This window comes from Syngnathus acus, chromosome 5, assembly GCF_901709675.1.
Source record: "Syngnathus acus chromosome 5, fSynAcu1.2, whole genome shotgun sequence".
In the NCBI taxonomy this organism is placed as follows: Eukaryota; Metazoa; Chordata; class Actinopteri; order Syngnathiformes; family Syngnathidae; genus Syngnathus; species Syngnathus acus.
Genome location: NC_051091.1, coordinates 10,616,200 through 10,636,076, shown reverse-complemented (window position 1 = coordinate 10,636,076; position 19,877 = coordinate 10,616,200). Strand labels below are relative to the sequence as shown.

Here is a 19,877-nt window from a genome sequence, read left to right as displayed (position 1 = left end):
ACATACAAAAGTTGGATATGTACATACACCACGTATCCTATTGTTGGTTTTCATGAGGATGCGTACATCCGTCGGCCGGCTAAGTTGCCGTGACGACACTTGAGACCGAGCCCGGGTAGCTTTCCAAAGTCACCCCCGCCATCCTACCGGGGGGGATACGCGGTCGATGCGGACTCGAGGGGACGCCCAAGTCTCCTTCCACGATCGTCTTTTCCTTTGTCCTTTACGACTGTACTTTGCGAGGACCCTACCGCGGCCCCCGGTGTCACATTCAGCCCGCCACCGGGCTAATGACTGATAACCCTGGACAGCTGATAGCATGTACGCCGGCTCTCCATTAAGCCCTTCAGAGCCAACACATCTGCTCTTAAACATGAAGCACAAGCACAAGGTCAACAGGCCTGCCTGTAATGAGGACGGGCGAACGGGAACATGCTACACGCCAGGCATGGAGCATCCAGCTGGGACTGCATGTGAAAGAAAGTAAGAATGGAATTTCCAGCCCAAAAAATTCCATTGACCCAATTATCTTTCTTTGAAAATCACTTGGGCAGTTTTGTTCAGTTTGGTGTTTTTATCTGGAAAACAACATTTCTTGGAATTTTGTGACTACGTAGCTTTTGTTTTTTTGCGAAGCTGCTGTTACTTCAGGAAGACTGCAGGCACAATTTTAGTGTGTTTAGCAACTAATGACCACATTTAAAAATCATGTCTTTTGTTTTGTTTACCTCATTCGCCAGTGGTAATAATCACCTAAACGGGCAAACAACATTCCCACAGGCGGCTCGAGACCGATCCGTTAATAGTCCGCTCGGAAACAAAAAGGTACATACTGATTAGACCTCCGCATAATACCACCGCTCGAAGGGTTCATGGGATATTGATAAACCTCTCTCGCGTCTGTCGTTACTTACATAAAGTCCAATTAGAATCTAATTATGCGCCATCCAGTGGGCAAGATTACCGCAGAGCGTTCTTCTCCAGGGGGGCCCCCTGAAGGTTTACCCGACCCCCAACCTCCGCCAAACATTGATTTAAAATCCTGGTCAGAGCTTTTGTTTGGCTAAGTGCTTGATTAAGATGGAGAATGAGTTAAAGCTACATTTTTTTATCAGGATAGGGGAAGTACCTTGTTAGTTATTTCTCTTAAAGACTTGTGAAGTATAAGAACTCATTCCAAGAAGTTCTTCACGCCAGTGTTGCATGGCTTCGAACTTCCATGAAGAACTGTGAACAGCGATTCCGATTGGGATCTCTGGACTTTATCCCACGATCCACATAAAGTAATTTAAACTTTGTTCACTTAAGGAATTTGGCTACATTACATTGAGCGTAACTATTAGGTCTTGTTTACCGGTTGCAGTAGGAAAAGGTCCAGCAAAGCATTTTTAAAAGGATAATGTACAGAACTTCAGGCAAAAATAAAATTAGATCGACATACAAGATTAATTGTTTTTAGCTTAATTGGGATTCCAGCAGACATTTGGGTGAATAAATGCCATGTTTATTTTTATTGTGACACAGAGTCTTTTTTGAAAGACTGGTCTTACTTAGTTCATATAGTTTGAAGGTGAGCTTGAGTTTTAAAGGATTCCCCGCGGATTCCCCTCCAGTCTCCTCACACTCCAGATGGGATCCTCATCACCCACAATTCCAACACACCCTTCGACTCCTCCACCACAATATTAGAAACAGCTCTCAGTATGATGCAGTGCGCTTCCCTAACAGTGTCAGTCAAAACTCAACATTATTATTTTTGTAAAGTCTGATTTTTTTTTTTTTTTTTACTCAACAACGCCTCTTTGTGCAGGTGAAGAGTTTTGGGGTTCAAATTCGGTTATGGCGAGTTCAGAGGGAAAAAAAACTGGAGAAACCTGCTGAATACATGGATGACAACAACAAGCTTCTGCCAGGTGCTTCATCTCTAATACAGTCGTGAATTTAAAAAAAAAAAAAAAAAAACTAGACCAGCCAAGCCGCCATGTTCTTGGTATATCAGCCGCACCTTTAGCGTGCTATCCGAGACGTGGGGACAAAAACAGACAGGGCTTTGGCAGCGCGGCATTAGCTCATAATGGCTCATTTTGAAAAGCATATTAGTTCCAGCATAATTACGACGAGGCCTTGCGCTCTGTGTGTGTGCGCGTGCGTGTGTGTGTGTTGCAGGCATTCACAGGACCAGCCTGTGAGCTCGGAATCACACTAGTTGACTGTGACTGACAGCAGATTTAGCTGAAAATGCTGTTTACTTCCCCTCCCTTGTATCCCACAGGACAAAAATAACACGGCGTCTTTTCTCCCCCTTTTTATGTTGACTTGTTTATTTTTGTGCCTACCTTTTGTCGTGCATGATAGCGCAATTATACTTTTTGTCAGTCATGGGGGGGTTGAATATCAAAAGGCCTAATTATGCACACGGCCCCAGATAAGCGATGGGATCTGCTATCTGTGACATGCATCTGTCTCTGTGCTGTCTCTGCTGCTCCAGGCCTGCATATAAACAGGCCTGCCTGTCCTCGGGACTGCATGTGATTCAAGCGCACAACACTGTGGGATGTTTCGGGGGGGTGGAGTTGGGGAGGCGGCGGATGGCGGTTGGGGGTGCAGCAACATCAAATAACTAACAACTTCCTCAATTTGCATTTTGGGGACAACGGCATCACCGGCGAAGGCACGTCATCCCAAAGGGGGTGCCGAGTGAAGGGGACGGTCCCGATGCGCAGTAGATAGCGACTTTGCGCGACGGCGACTAGATCGGCGATAAACGCGACACTTTGAAAGACAATTTTCGCCATGAAGAACCTCCCGCGGTTATCTTTTAGCGGGTGGGAAAACAACAACAAGGAAAAAGTCTTTCTCCGGTGTATTGTATTAAAAGTATTTGGAGTTAAGTTGAGGCAACTTTTTCCTCATACTGTGAACCCAAATACAATTGTTCAAAAGCCATGCTATGGAAAAAAAAACCACTTGAAAATAGTTTTACCCCTTTAAACTTAATAAAATTCAGAAAATACATTGTAGTATCTACGTATGAAATGTGCCTTTAAGAGGCGGAGCCTGATGGCCTGCCGCGTGATGTGAGTATCTGCGTGTGAGCTGTGGCCAACAGCAGCTCCTCTGAGAGTATTGTATTTGTGTTTTATCGTTTTCAGTCCGTTCAGTAAATGGCTGAAGTGCATCAGCTTGAGCCTCAGGAGGATAGTCAGTGAAGCTCTTCACGGCAGGACCATAATATCGCACATTTGTTCAACATCTGACCCGGACAGTTTTGTGTTGTTTTACGGCAAGTCATCAATCTTTATCTCCATGCTCCGCCCTCACGCAAAGACGGAACATATGATGCCGTTAAGCATCACTCATTTCACTCACTATACGTCGCTGGCATAGAAAGATGAACAAATCTACATTATTTGCTCATTTACAGATGAATGAAGGGGAATTGGGTATTTCCTTGGTGCGCATCATGGCTAATCAATAAAGGACAAAAGGGGTGGAACGCCGACACTCGCAATATAAAAAAGACCAAAATTTGGACTTTTTTGCAAAGAAATGTCCAACTTTTCATCTGTGGGACATTCTTTTGTCTGTCTTGAAGAAGAGGAGGAAGAACGATGGGAGTTTTTCTAATCTTCTCACAACGAACAATTAGCCAGCACCGTATTTTGGAGGTTTATTTTTTAGGGGGGGGTTGGAGCGTGAGGAGCAGCCGTTGCGATGCTCTTTTATGGCTCTTGTCAGTGGGAAGATGGTGCGGCGCATCCGTGAGAGCGCACGCTAGCCGTTGGCCCTCGCCCCCTGTCCGCTGGGCCTCCCTGCCTTTTCAGCCCGCAGAGACAAGCTCCTCGGGGGGCCATTAGAGCATGAATAGGTGCCTGACAGGCCTGTGCAGCACCTCGGGGCATCCATAAATGCTGACATATTGACTCCCCATGCCTGGGCGCTGCCCAAGTGTGAAAACGTGACAGCCTCGAAGGGTGGTGGGATTCGCTCTTTCTTTAATTTACAACCAAACTAAAAGTATTTGAGCACCACTGTGGAGGGAAATGTTGTTTGTACACAGCGAGCCAACCAAGTCTTTGCTTTTGTTTCATCAACAGTATGCTCACACTGCAGTGTGACTTCTTAGTCATTTTCCATTGTGTTCCATTCACAACAGTACAGTAGGCATTTATTCATGTTTGATTCATATTTTCTTATATTGTGAATAAAAACTGAATCCCCTCCATTTCAGAATGGATACATGCTTATTGTAGTGTATTCTATAAAGAAAGGAATCTTTTGTATTTTATAAACAAGTATTGCACACATTCATATGTAAATGTGAAAGTAATAGATGTGGCACAGTAAGCGAGCGCCGCGTATTCCCCAGGGAGGCAATGAGTGACGATGCAGAAATAAGCCCATTAGTTTGGGAAAATCGGTGCAAAGTTGTTGGACAATTTGAACACATTTGTGATTGGCAACACTCACAGGAGGGGGTTGCTGAATGTGTTTGCAGTCTTTTTGTAGCGCACGGCTAATTAAAACAAATGAATATGGTGGCCCATCATGAGCATAAAATGGGAAATGTTCTGGCGCTAAGTAGCATAAGCTAATGGGCATTTTTGAAGACTAGCGGAGCATGGTGGCGGCGGTGTGTCTGCTAAACCTAATTATTGTTGCACATTATGCGGCCCTCTTCCCGTATTGTAATAAAATTAGCCCCAAAACGCCTTTTGTCTGCTTTGGAATGCAGCTCGGCGGTGAGCAGTCAAGACTTTGACAAGCCTCGACGGCGAGGTGAATCGCTTGCAAAGTGCTTCGCCGTCTTTTCAATAAATTACGTGCCTCCTGACCGCCTCATCTGATTTTACATGGACATCATAAAAGCCGGCGTGGCGTCGACTAATTTCGCCAAACCTACCATTTTGCCGGAATAACGACAGCTTAATCAGCACGACAAACACGCATTTGTGCCAGAGGTCCTGCTTATTATTTTTTATTATTACGACTACAGAAGATTCCCTCAGACAGGCGGGGAAATCCAATGCCAGCGTCTTTTGATGTGCCTCGCGTTATACCGAAACAGTAACAAATGTCGCACAAATTAAATAGACCACTCTGTCTGTCAAGCACCGCACATCATTAAAAGTCAAACGTGATCCTTCCTGCTTCCTATTTTTTGGAGTCAAAAAGTTTACAGTCATCTTCCCAGTAGGGAAGATCATTTCCTCACCTAAAAAAAAAATCACACACACATAAAGGCTTTTGTCGTCGCTTGACGTCAACTGTCAGCCGCCAAACATGTCTGATAAATAACTCGTTGGTCGGGATGACTGTGATTTACGAAATTACACGGTGAATTAAATCATGTTTACGACAGAAATTGCTGCGATGGAAGCACAAACAAAAGATGGAGTGCTTTGTGCCTCCTAGCGGGAACGCAAGATAATATTCTACGTTTGTTTATCTTCTTTTTTTGTCTGTTTGATGTTGTGAAAGCTCTCTGTGTTTTTAAACAATAGTGACTATTGTCTTTAACGGTCATGAGGTCAATCAGTTACTGGTTGTTGTTTTTTTACCGCGGTTTAATGCCGCGTATGTCAGCTGCCATTTTGTTGTTCTAATCTCTATTTAAAGCAACCGTAATGGATCATTTTTGCTCAAGCATCATGTCTTAAATGCACACAATGCCAACTATTATTAACATAACACAATAATAAAATATAAAACAAGTTGTTAGCTCGATGCTAGTCATCTCCTTTAGCTCCACTAGCATCATGTGAGGTCTAGCTAAACAACTAGGCCCAAATGTATAAAGTTAGAATTTTTTAATTGTGCTAAAAACCCATAAGCAGTCGGGAAATATGTCGACTTCATTTAAGAATGGTGTCACGTTAACGCTGAAACCAGTACCGAATAAACACTCCCTCAGAGTGTTCCCTCTCCAGTTTTCTCCCATTAAAACACCATCTTCCCTTCACACGTCTCTCTTGGTGAATCAGCCATGAGAGGTAAATAAATGGCCTTTGGGGAGGCGCCGACCTTCTTGTCAAGACACATATCCACTCGAGAGCCGCTCGTTGTCAACTCGTTCCTCCGAGCCATTTCCTCCGCTCACTTCAGTCTAATGGAGGCCAGCCTCCACGATCGCATCGGAGGTAATACACCCCAATCAAGATTCATTACAAGGACAAATGCCTGAGCGTGATGTCCACTGCAAGTGACACAAGACTGAAGAAATAAGCCAGCTCCCTTGCTGCAAATTGGATTGCCAATACGGCTCACAGATGTTGGAAGAAAGTGGAGAGAAAGACAATGGGGCAGAAAATAAGCCACTGTAATGACTCCACTTGGTAAACTAACACAGTATTGATCGCCTTCTCCTCCTTGTTTGTTTAGAAAAGCCTCATCCTCGCTAATAGCTGTCTGAGAGTGTAATCTCTCTGCCTTGTCCTCCCCCCACATTATGTGGCTCTTTTCAGAGCGGCGGTCCTGTGCCGCGCCGGGCGACGCGGCAATGGCAGCGCCCGCCGATTGTTTGCTAACGTTGACACCTGCCAGAGCCGGCTCGCTCTATTCGGGGGCCTCTGACGGGATGCCGCCCCCCCCCCCTCCCAACAGCACTCCGCCATCCCTCTTTAGCCAGATTAAGTGCAGGGTTGCCAGGGTCACAAATCAGAGGACTCCCTCTGAAGTTGGGAGGCACCGAGCCAGAGAGTGAGTGGACTCAAAGGGAAGGCTGCAGAGGGGAGGGACGCGGGGAGGGATGAGGGATCAAGAATGACAGGCTATTGTCCACTCAAAAGGACACCAAGAATGTATCGTCTTGGCTGCTGGCCCCCTTCAAAAGTATATCAACATGGGAGCCCGCTTGAGCACAATGCCCATTTCGTAAAGACATACTTTTTACTTTCTCTGTTTGTCTTTACCTATATTATAAAATAAAAAAAACATTACAACGGAACTGCATGGACTGATGAATAATGCACATTTTGGTGCAAAGAAAGTTTCACTGATGACATTGTATTTTCCAGAATTGGCTCTAGTTTTTGAGTTACTCCAGAAAAGTGTTAAGAATGATGAGGCTGCAACTATACAGTATTTCATTTTTTAAGCAATATTGTGAAAGGCGGCAATCGCAAATTTTTGTTCATGTGAAAATGCAACCAGAAATCTCAAAATTAGGCAATACTGGCAGCAATGGATTTTCGCGGCGCAAAGACAGGTGTGGACATTTTTTTTTATAGTGTAAGCACACAAGCAAAGTTTTGGGTTTAAAAATATGTTGTGTAAAGCCGGGAAACAGTATTTTTAGTTAAAAACATCCTAAATTTTGACAATTTCTAAAACATCTGATCGCTTTTATGTCACAGTATTTTCTTTTTCGTGCTATTTAAAGCAACAAAGCATTTAAAAAAAAGATAGCTTAGCCAGGAGAGACAGCACCCTCCTCCCGCCTGCTCTTCCTTTGCAGATGTACATTAATGCAAAATTTGAAGAAAAAAAAAGGGAGCGAGAGCTAAAGCAGAAGCGGCCTGTGTCCTTTTTTTTTTTTTTTTTAAGAGTGCTGCTGTCCAGCCTTATCGTGTCAGTTTGAAGGCCCCCATTCAAAAGTATTCATGCATCTGCCTTTGAGGCACAATGGCCGCTAGTTTATAAACTGTCTGCCCGGGCAGCCAAAGGCTTTGGTTCCTATTGTTTTGGTCCCCTTAATAAACTTTTCGGAGGAGTTCATCAACTGGCCTGAATAGCAAGTTTCAAGACAGAAAATAACAGAAAGGCCTTTTCTCTCCTCCCCTCCTCTTTCTCTCCTCCCGGCGCGGAACAATAGCGAGAGGAGGCTGTCAGACATCACACAACCTTTTTTTTTTTTTTAGCACTTTCTCTTTCCACGCCGCAATACAAGAAAAAAAGTATTAACCCACAAAAGGCAAGAGAATGAAACCTCTTGAAATGGAGCAGGAGGACAATAGTGTTTTTTTTTCACACAAACTGCTCAGGAAAGTAAATGAAATTTTTCAGGAGCAAATGTTGAATTTTGGAGATGCACCAGACAGAGGACTGAGTAGCTATAATAAATTTAAAAAAATTCAGAATTGCTGCATCGATATGTTTTAGCAAAAAGAGGGTGCCTATCAATTTTTTTTCTTTATGCTGAATTTTTTAAAAGGTCTGCAAAAATCACGACATAGTATTTTTCAGGCCATTAAATTATAACTAAGGGGAAAAAAGCTAAGCAATATTGCATTGTATTGCCAGAATATAAAATAAAATGCCACTTGTTGTCAGCTCCGATGACAGCATGCAAGAAATTTAGTGTCATTTTGGCTGTAAGCCATTAATCCTCTGTTACACCTTTAAACTATGTGGCCAATGTTAAAAGTCCTTAATAGACATCTGCTTTAATTAATTTCATAGTCAATTAAAACAAGGCTTCACTGCATGCATGCTGCCCTGTTCGCCTGCTGGCGGCCGGACAACCGTAATTGATGTAATAGCCGGTAAAGCGGGCGAGGAAAGCTTTGAAATAAAAGCCCACTGTGGTCCAATTCAACCCCCTCCATCGCCCTCCACCATCTGACCCCAAAATGCCTTATTGGCTGCCCCCGGACCATGCCGCCTACTGTTTCCCACCGATGCTCCCAGCGCGCTTTAACACCCTAATTAGATGTGACAAGTTCAACGAGCCAGTTTCGCGGGAGGAAAAGCCGCTCAGGTTATGATTTCCGAGTCGGAGCCACAAGGGATCGTGTGGACAGCTGATTCCTGTCAGCCTCATTCATCTTCTCACAGCCAATTAAACATCAACGCTAACAAAGCGGGCGACGATTAAACGCCTCCGAGGAGGGGAGATGGAAGGCTTGGCGGTGGGGAAGATGACTGAATCATACTCTGAGCTGTTTCTAATATTATGGCCCTCTCATGGGGCCTGAATAACTACTCAAAATATTAGAAACGGATCTCAGTGAGATGCAATCCTCTCAAAACAATAACAAACATGTAAAGTTTGTAGCCTGTTGTCAGTCAAAAATGCACATTATCTTTAGAAAAGCAGTATGTATTTTTGAAGTTTGGGAATAACATTTGATCCATCAATTAATCAACCATGCAGATTTGATTGACTCATAAAAATGGCATGCACTACTAGGCTGTGGCCAGCAGAGGCGCTGTTGATTCACGCTCAATGAGAATGTGACCCGAAGAAGAACATGAAGTTGCCTAGGCTAATTGTTACACAGTATTTCACATTTATGGTACATCTTTTTTAATTTTATGCATGAAAATTATTTTTTCCAACCCTCTCATTATATTGCAGCTCAAATTGGCACATTTTAAATTATTATTATAATATAGTGGCACAAAGAGGTCTGTCTATTTTACACACACAATACTTTGTCGATACTAATCAATATTTACGAAAAAAAAATTTTTTTATTCAGAACGTGTGTGATTCTCGTAACTGCATTATATACTGACAGGGTCATTGGATCGCACTGACCTTCTTTGGTGTACCAAAGTGCCACCTGCAAAATTGTTTTTCTTCCTAAATTCCTCCACCTGTTGGATTGCAGAGCAAACATATTGACCGAGCCGTTTGCAAATTTCCCCTCATACTTCTGAAGTTCTGGGTTCGAATCTTGCCTCGGGCCTTCCTGTGTGGTGTTCGCATGTTTTTCTGGGTATCGGCCAGCTTCCTCTTATCTTCTAAAAACATACGTTACGTTCGTGGAAGACTAAATTGTCCACAGGTGTGAATGAGAAGGGTTGTTGGTCCAAAGTAGTCCTTGGGTCTCGCCAAAGTCAGCCGGGCTAGGCTCCAGCTCAACCGAGACCCTAATGAGGACAAATGCTATAGAAGATGGATAGCTGGGCTACGGTTGGGAAGTTCATCTTGCATTTAGTGAAAATTAGAAAGGAAATCAAACACAGACCCTAATGAAAGGCGGCCTATGTTGTTTTGTGACAGGATACCTGGAGGGGGTATCACTTCCTGTTTAATTTGTCTCACGTGGCTTGAAGACCCCAAGCTCACTACTCTAGCCAAAGTGTGCGAATTGAATTTTGGTCGGTAAATAAAATGATGTTATTAAGCATCACGGGCTGGTGACATCACACTAAGACGTTGCGTGGTGCTCTTCGGGAGCAGGAAGTGTTAACCTTCAAGTGCTTCCCGACAATACGCGATCACAAGCCACCTCCCCTCCCCGTCGACGAGGGGAGAAATTGAATCCCTTTAAGTTATTAAGCAGGAAAGGATTATAAAAGGCTCTTTATAGAAATGAGCTAGAAATCCCCATGTCTTCTTCTGTGTAGACTTTTTAAATTTCCCACAAGAAGCCAGGGAGGGAAGATTGGCCCTTTTCAAGAGGAGAAACCACAAGAGATGGGGGGGACCTTTTTTTTTTCTTCTTCTTGCTCTAGTTGTCGTTCCCACATGGTGAGTGCGCCACTTTAATTAATAGACAGCCTTGAGAGGTATCACTGTCAGCCGGGATAATGGTGGCAGAGTGTTTGTGCCCCCATGAATATTTGTGATGTGATCAAAGTCAAATGGCAGCGCAGAAGGAATCTAAGCCTTCTCCCCCTCTTTTATTTATTTTTTCAGATCTATATTTCTGTCGACACTTAAGCCGCTGACACTGAAATGTCACTCCGGGTTTGGTTGGCCCGTACCCCCACCCCAGTCTCACCAGTCTTGCTTTCATTTTTGTGCATTATTGGACCTAACGTGCTGACACTTCCCAAAACAATGTTTTAGTAAATAACTGTCATTACGCAATGATCCAACAAATATCAATTATTAATACGAAGTATGAGTATTTGTGGACTTTTTGTAATCTCAAAGGTTTTATTTGATTTAAGGATCATACAGTGGTATGGTCATGGTAAATGGGTTGTCGCTTTTCAACCTGCTTGCTCATTCTCCACCTGTCTTGCTCAAGGACACTTGGTCACAATGGAACACCCAACCTCTGGGTTGACTACTCCACATGCCCCTATAAGGGATGCAACTAAACCGAATCAAATTGTTCCATTTTGAAATCGGTGCATCCTTGAATCGTTTCCCATCCTATGTATCGAGAATCGTATCGAAGTCTTATGTGGAAGGAAGATGCACACCAGGTATAAATCAGTTTGACGTTGCTGAAAATTTGTTGTTTCTTCACTTAAATTAATTTTGTAAGGCTTGGTTGTTGCATGTAAATAAACACGCAGCCCACATGAAATTTAATTTCATGTCACTAAATTGTACTGAATGAAAACATTGTTCATCATCGTATTGAATCATTTTGTGGAGAGGACTGCACACCCTTATAGTTATTATTATTATTATTATTATTATTATTCGTTGTGTGGTGTAGCCGCATGGTGCAATGTAAATTCCAGTGCGAAGTGTCTCGAGTGTGTGCGGGGCCATGGGAGGTTAATCCGAGTTTAATGCAGTGAAGCGCAGCGCGGGGTCTGCGCTATGATGGGTATGTTATCTCTGCCCACCATTTGGGTGCTCTCCCCTCTCAGTTCCTAGCCAAGCCAAATAGCTCGTACGGATGGAGTTGTGCTCGCTCGCTCGTTCTCTTCTCTCTCTCTCTCTCCTTCCTCCGCGCCCGAGGAAAGAAAACGTTATTAATAGCTAAATAACTCGCCCATACTTTCACTGAATCTCTCTCACACACTGTTCCAGATGGATTTGTTTGAAGTGCGCTCCAGTATCCCCCCCCCCCTTCCACACACACCAAAACCTCTGCATGCCCCCCCCCCGAACATCACCCTCATTCATTCAGCGAGGTTTAGAGACGAAATATTGCCAATGTATACATTTATAAAAGGGGAGATCGTGCACGCTTTGCAGCGTAAAAGGACGACCTGCAATGGAATAATACTTTGTTTGTGCCGCCACCCCAAATGAAATTTCAGACATGCTCGCGTGCTCCCCACCCTACCCCTCGCACCTCTCTGTCACTTCCCCTCCTTCAAACTGGGGAATAATCCCACCTGGCATCTGTTTAATTAGACTGAGGACCTGCTAATCCCGCGATTTGCTCGAGTGTCCATCGCCTGTCGCAGTGTGCGTCACTTGCATGTGTGGCAGATGTGCATCATGCAAAAAAAAAAAAAAAAAGGGGGCGCCGTACACTGCACAAATAAGTCACATTTTTCATATGTATTTCAATTGGGGTTTAATTCTGATTGTATTTATTTTTATTTGTTTTTTAGTATCGATTTTTTTTCACGAGCGCACATTTTCGTTACCAATGTAAAAAAAAAGAAACAACAAAGAAGTCATCTTTTTGTTATAGAAATTGAAATTACTACTACAGCACCAATACACGCATATTTGGGTGATGTTCGTGGCAAAGTAATTGGAAATTACGAGATACGGATTTCATTGTTGTATTTGAATCAATTACATATATGTATGAAGAAAAATAGAATGATAATAATAATAATAATAATAATAATAATGTTACGATTACTACTACTACTAATAATAATAATCATAATAATCTTAATGTTAGTTTTATTAAAACATAATCAATTATAAACAATATAATATTTCAGAGTTAATTTAAAGTCTGCATTTCTTTTGAACTTTTGTTATAAATATACTGTCGTGCTACAAACAGGACTAGAATATTGCACATATTTGAGTACTTTTTTTTTTTTTAAAGAAAATACAACATTGAATCGTTTTTACAGAGTTAAACAAGTCCATTGTTTTGTGTTGTAAAATTGGATATCGTTCACATTATTTTTTCCCCTGCATTTTTGTTTCCTGGATATTCCTATCATTTGAATTATGATTAGCAAGAAACATAGCGCCAATTAGAAACCAAATAATAATTTGGTGGCGTGCAAATGGCCCCGAAACCACATTTTGAACAGCATCCTCTAATCTGCCATTAACGGAAAAAGACGCGACTGTAGTTTGATCAGCCATTTTAATGAACTCTCGATTAAAGCTGGGATAAATCCGTGATGTAACCTCCAAAACACGCACAATAAACAACTCGATAAATAAATAAGAGGGACTTAAATCTGGAGACGCAAAAAAAGAGTGAGCGCGAGAACGAGCGAGTGGATTGAAAATAAAAGAGAAACCCTCATGAATGTTTGCGCCCAGGGCGAGCCACGATGTGAGCTCGGCTCTGAGATGAAAGTGAAAAGAAATAAAAGGCTGCGTTTAATCTGCTTGAAAGCCCCTCTCTGCTCATATAAGGGGGGCCGCGCCTCGCCGCGCCGCGCGCCGCCAGAGTGAGCGGCTGATTGGGGATAAATACATTTGTGAGCGTGCCTGCCAGCTATTACACCCGGTGTGAACACGTAGTCACCTCGTCTCCGCTGCTCCCCGCTAATAAGTATTAACATTATTATTATTATTAAAAGCCATCTAGTCTTGGCTGTTTTTTATAGCCACCTAATTCGCTCCTTGATGTAAAAACACAGGCAAAACGGCCACAAACAGCAGCCAGGGGAATTATGGGATGGTTTTAGGGGAGTACACGTGGTCAAGCGTGCATGTGGACACTTGGAGGATTTTTTTCTTGAAGCGTGGCAAAGGGTGCAGGGGGGGAAAAAAGAGAAGACAAATAGAGAGAGCGTTTTCACGCTATCAACTGATTCCACTCCATCGGGCCATTATATGAAATTACAAAACTATCTAGCAGCGGGGCGTGCTGAATAATTCATTTCCTTTTTATGGGTCCCCCTTGCCCTTTTGTCCAAAGTTTCCTGGCGTTTGTTTGAGGGAGAATGGACGTGCCAGTGCGGCGCTTCTCGCTGCTCTGCTTTCCAGGATTTTGCTTTTGTGGCTCGTTGCAAGAAAAAAAAGTATCAATGGAAGGAAGGTTTGTTGAGGTTCGTCTTCAAGATGAAAAGGGGAGTTTAGCTATGTATTATTATTATTATTATTATAGTTTGAAATCCAAATCCCGCGTTGGATCCAGGTGCGCGTATACGCAATTACACGCGAGTGACCGAGAAATCCGAACTCGAAATCATTGTGTACGCAAAACATTAGGGATGATAGTAAATTATTGCACTGCATAGCAAAGGTTTTAAAATTGTATAGAAGATTTTTAACATTTTTATTTATTGTTAGTCATTTATAAACTATCAAAACGAAATATTCCTTTTTTCATAATCATCACTACTTTCAATTAATGATTGGCGTTTTTTATATGCTATACTACAGGCCTGTACACATTTAATTTAATCCCGATGTTCCAGCTCCAAATTTGGGAGGTGTGCGTAATTACGCACAAGTGATAAGACACGCGGTCTTTCAGGATAATTTTCACAATGTTGGGCGTTCGTGTAATTATCCGAGGGTGACCAAAAAAATCAGTCTAAAGTGATTGAAAATTCAAATATATTCATCCATCCATTCATCCATCCATCAACCGCTTCTCACGATGCACATAAAATAGGATCCCCAGTGCGTTTATTATATTATGTATATTTAGCATTACAGTATTTACACTAATATATATAAAAAAAATGCTACGTTTTTAAATACATTGTTTTCTCCAAATTATTTTTTAAATATATTGTTTACTCCAAATTATTATAAATTCAGTATACATATACTTTACTGCTGGCGGTGCTAAATATTTATTAAATTCCAATTTATGTACAAAATACTCACAATTACTTTAAAAATTAAGGAATAATATTCTTAAACTATGTATTATCAACAGCACTTTTCTCCACACCTTCCAAATATTACAATGATTTCCCTACACATAGCTAGAAAATACATACATCTTCCTGCTAATATAATGGAAAAATCCATAGCTATCCAAAATGGAAGCATTTATGGAAGCAACTAACCTCATTGATTTCAACTTAAAAGTAACAAGTGGTGAAAATATGACCGTGGGTCAGCAGTCGTTTAAGGGGGGCTTTTTTTTACGGGTTGGGGGGATGGGGAGGGTCAAAGCAGCACACCGCAAATGAATGGCTGAACGTGTGAATGAATGAGGCGCAATTGGCCAACACAAATTAATTTCCTGCCGCTAAATACCTTCGTGCCAAGACTCTCATAAATAATGGATTGAATGAGCAAAGGAATCAAGTCCCACGAGGACGCCTCGGAGGAAAGTACATTTGGACAAATTTGGGCAAATCTTCCCATCCGAGCCGGGAGGAGGCTGACAAGACATGCAAGTGGTAGATATATAGAGAAGCCATTAAGGGCCCATAAGGTTGCTAACTTACATTTATCACCGAGGATGCCATCGATGCTATGCTTTGTTTTCTTTTCTCCGTCTTCATCCTTCTTATCACAGTCATCCTCGTCATCTTTTTTGCCAAATCGGGCCCTCAAAACGCGGCTGATGGAGCTCACTAATGACAAGAAGGTAAATGGGTGATTAGCCCTTCAAACCCACAACACAACCAAATCATCTTATTTGAAGGACACTGCACAAAAGTCAAGCATATTTTGCAGGCATATTTTTTCCTCTAAAAAAAAAAAAAAAAAAAAAAAAAATCAAGCAGTTAGACGACAAGCGATTCTGCACTTGTAGGCTCCTATGATAAGGTTATTAAAAGAAGAATTGCAGCTTACCAGATGAAGCCTCACCTGAAGGAACTGTGCTTCTGTCGCACACCCCGTCCTTCAGCAGCTTATCCCGGATCTCCCAGCTGAACATGCCCGGGTTCTCTCGCTTGTACTCCTCGATCCTCTTCTCCACGTCGGGAGTGGCCACCTGCTGCAAGTTGCAAGTTGACAGGGGGGGGGGGGGCAATTTAATTGGTGCCATTTCATGGTGGGACACATTGAACGCAGTCATACACAGATTTAAAAAGAAAAACCTCTTTTGGGGAGCTAAAAAAGGAATTTACCTTGGAATAACTTGAAAATATTGACATTTATGACAACAAAGTTATTTAGCACAACAAAGCAAGTTTTTGCTTCAAAACAATTTGCTGAGTTGTTTTTGTAAGTTATGAGATAATAGAAGGGGCAATTAGTTCTGTAAACTACTATTTATTTATTGAAAATGAGAGAAAGGCACTTGTCATTTTATCAAGCTTAATTTTATTGAATTCTCCACCTTAAAATTTGATTGAATTTTGCTAACTTGAAATTTTGAATCATCACTCTTGAGTGTATCACTATAATATTTATCACCGTAACATAACATATTGCTCACTTTTCCTGATGCAGATGAAGAATCGTACAGAATGACAATAGAAAATATACACACATGCATATTAAAAACACTTTTATGGGCTGATGCTATCATTAAAATTGGCTGGTGTTCCTAATTGTATGACTGGTTGCTGTACGTTATAATATTGTGGCTTTTGTTAAGATTTTTTTTTAAATACAAAAATAAAATGAGGGATACATAACATAATAAAAGATATTTAACTTATTGAAGAAAAACATTTTAATTACACATTTTTTTAGTCTCAGTGTAGTGTTTGATTGTGAAGGTGCATTTACAGTAAATGCTTTAGCCAGTTTGTATATGATATATAGATTGTATCAGAAATTAAAACAATTATGCAGTTTAGCACTATTGGATCTCATCACATTGTGCAAATGTACCCAATGCTATATCAAGTAACTATATAAATGATTAGTATTATTTTTGACGTAGTGAAGAGTTGACAAAGGATGCAATAATAGTCGTAAAGTTAGTGATTCAAGTGTAGTGACACACGCACGCGCGCGCACGCACCCACACACACTTACACGTTCAATTTTATTGATTGTTGTGATTGCTGATATAGCTTACTGTGCTCGTGTACCTAATGATATGGCCGTTCTCAAGCTCAACAAATGAATTACAAAAGCAAAAGAACAGACAAATCTGGAAAAAAATATGATAAAACGAGGAGAGAATGTTTAAAAAAAAAAAATTTCCGCATTATTTACCTGTTTATATGGCACCAGTTGCATAGATGGATCAATTATGAGAGGTAATTATGGCCATGACGTTGACACAACTAATTGCAATGAATGCCATTGAAGCGCTCAGGTGTCCCTATAATGCTGGGTCCGCTAAGTGCACGCTTTTCTGTATGGAAGCCCCCCCGCCCCCAATACCTCAACCCCACTTACCCTGGGCTTGCTGCCTCCGATAGCCCCCGGGCGGATGGAGCCGGTCTCCTGGTAGCGGCACAGGATCTTGGACACGCAGCCGTGCGAGACGCGCAGTTGTCGCGAGATGACGCACGGCCGTATGCCGTGGTGGGCCATCTCCACGATCTTGTGCCGGATGTGGTTTGGCAGGGGCCTCCCGTTGATGAACACGCCGCCCAATTGGTTGACCCGGCCCTGGCCCAGTGGGGTGGACACTGCGTGGGCGACATTAGTGTCAGAACATGTACAACAAAAAACAGAACAAAACAAAACCCCACGCGTGTATAATTTCTTTTTCAAAATATGTGATGCACAGATTTAGTGTGTCATTCAACGTGCATGCACCCGAGCCCACTCCACGCGCTCCAATTCCACGTCTCAAGAGTCAGTGAAGAGGCTGACACTTTGCCACCTTGATTATTCCTAGTCATGCTGTCCAAATATTGATGTGATCCTCCAACGTTTCTTCCGTGGCTTATTTGCCATTTGCTGCGGCGGCCCTCTCGAGCAAATCCACGGCCAACTTGCAAACGCGACACGCGCATGTGTCTGTGTGTATGTGCGCGCGCGTGTTTTCCTTTGCCACTTGAGCACGAACGCGGCCCTAATGGGAAAATGGTTGCCATAAATGCATGCAAATACAAAAAGTGGTCTTCAGACGTATCCTCCTCATCGTCCCACTGCCGTATGCTGCAGACAGCTTGAGTGTGCGTGGGGAGTTGTCGCCAAATTAACAATTAGATTGCCTCTTTTGGCGGCGCCGAGCAGTAATGCGTCTATTTTAATGCTATTAAAATAGACACTTCTGTTATTGGTTATTGTTGCTTTTGAGGCGTACGATCAAAAAAAAAAAAAAAAGCCCATTTGTGGTCGTTTCAAAATGCTCAATAAAGAGCATTACAGAAAAATACGCACGACGTTGTTTTAAAAATAACATTAAAAAGAACATTTGCAGCATGTCGTTTACGTGATATGACTAATAGGAATGGTAAAAACACGCGACCGTGCACATGCAACTTCGATGTGTAAGAAAAATTTACATTTGTGATCCTTCACACGAAGTTGATCTGAACATAGGAAATATTATTTTAAACCGATTTGTGTTCTAATAGACCGCTACTGTTATATTTCCTTCAAATAATGTTTTAAAAAATGTTTTTGAATATGAACTCAGTTAATCATAAATGCAAAATCCGCGATGAATATATATATATATATATATATATATATATATATATATATATATATATATGTATGTAACTTTGGGTACAAAAAATGCCTATATGATAAATTAAAACATGATTTTTTTTAACGTTATCAGTAACAGTAGCCTATACAATAGACATGATTTTGAAACGTTTAAAAAAAAAAACTTGGATTTTGTTTCTTTAATTAGATACGTGACCTTCATGGAGGCCCACGTGCAAAAAAATGTAAACATAAAGAAACAAAAAACAAGTATTCGATTTTCTTATTTCTTCTTTTTTAATTTAATGTTTTTAATTTACTACACACTTGTAACCTTAATGCGAGCGTCTCCAACCAGACCCAAAAAGTCTCCGTGTCCGCTCACCTTCCAGGGGGAAGCCAGTCCGTGGGTAGTTCTGACCCGGTGTGGGGCGCATCATTCGAGGCACTGTTCCGGGTAAAGTAGCCATCCCACAGCTACTCGCTCAGCAGTAGCGCCAGACAAAATAAAAAACAAACAAAAACAAAAAACGGGAGGACTCGAAGCTGCTCACACAAAGTCCAAAATGCAAGGAATGTGTTGGTGGAGGGTTTAAAAAATGGGGGAAAAAGAAAAGAAAAAAAAGACTGAAATGAAAAATATGCTGTGAAATTCCAATCCCAGGTGGACTGACTGGACAAGGTTCACATAAGTGAAGGGAGGGGGGCAGGAATGAAAAGTAGAACAGCAATGGTATATTTAGAAAATATTGATAATGAGTCAAGAAGGCAATTGGGAGTTTGGCAAAAGCAGGCCCTCTTGTCCCTTTGGTGCATTTGGCGTGAATGTAATGTCTGCTGGCTGCGTGGAAGTAGTTGAAGTGGGCAACTTTGGTGCACACATCGTGGGAGGAGACAAGCCCGCGCTCCCATAGGCTGCCGTGGCCTTTTCCTTTTCGCACTCAAAGCCAGTGGGCTCAGCCTGCAGCCCTGGCGACCAATCACAGGGCCGCGTTGGACTTTTTAATGCACTGCTGCCACCGCCAACATCCTCATCATCATCTTCATCATTATCCCCAGCAGTCTCCTCATCCTCCATCACAAGAGCCTGCACACAACTGTTCAATGGAAATTGAGAAATTAATATGAATCCAAGTGTACCTTCAAACGTGTACCTTAAAAAATAAATAAAATGAAAAATAACATGACATTTATATAAAAACATTTCATATAATCGAAAGAAAAATGCTGAATGCCAAACATCAAGAATTGAAAATGTATTTATTATTAATTGTCCTAACTTGCATCGTGAAGATTGAACATTTTAAATTACATTTTTGTAAAAAATAAATAAGTAAATAAATAAAACGTCCACATTATATTGGCGCATTAAATTAAGTCCGCATTCTAGGGCAATGTAAACATTTTGATTTTTTTTTTTTTTTTTGACCCGTCAATTATTGAGCACAATTTCAAAATGTAATTTTTATTCAATAAGGAAATGGCTAATTGCTACATTGACAAATCCTAGCTTGACTTTTCCCCGGAGAGTAATTGCTTCATAGTTGAATATGTATAATTACGCTTTGTGTGCGTGTGCGTGTGGGTAAGTTCGGGTGTTTGTGCACCA

The 19,877-nt window shown here is 41.7% G+C and overlaps 1 protein-coding gene across 2 annotated transcripts in view; it reads right to left on the bottom strand.

Annotated features, from left to right (window-relative positions):
- pax7a (paired box 7a) overlaps nucleotides 1-19,111 on the bottom strand; it is a 43,772-nt gene extending 24,661 nt beyond the window's left edge. Inside the window, exons 1-4 of one of the 2 annotated variants that reach the window (XM_037251499.1) lie at nucleotides 18,654-19,111; nucleotides 17,060-17,295; nucleotides 15,554-15,698; nucleotides 15,202-15,330 (exon numbers count right to left, since the gene is read on the bottom strand). In XM_037251499.1, the coding sequence (XP_037107394.1) occupies nucleotides 15,202-15,330; nucleotides 15,554-15,698; nucleotides 17,060-17,295; nucleotides 18,654-18,738 (595 nt within the window). In that variant the 5' untranslated portion in view covers nucleotides 18,739-19,111. The remainder of the gene's footprint in view (nucleotides 1-15,201; nucleotides 15,331-15,553; nucleotides 15,699-17,059; nucleotides 17,296-18,653) is intronic. The other variant, XM_037251500.1, reaches the window with a different exon arrangement.
- Nucleotides 19,112-19,877: the final 766 nt, after the last annotated feature.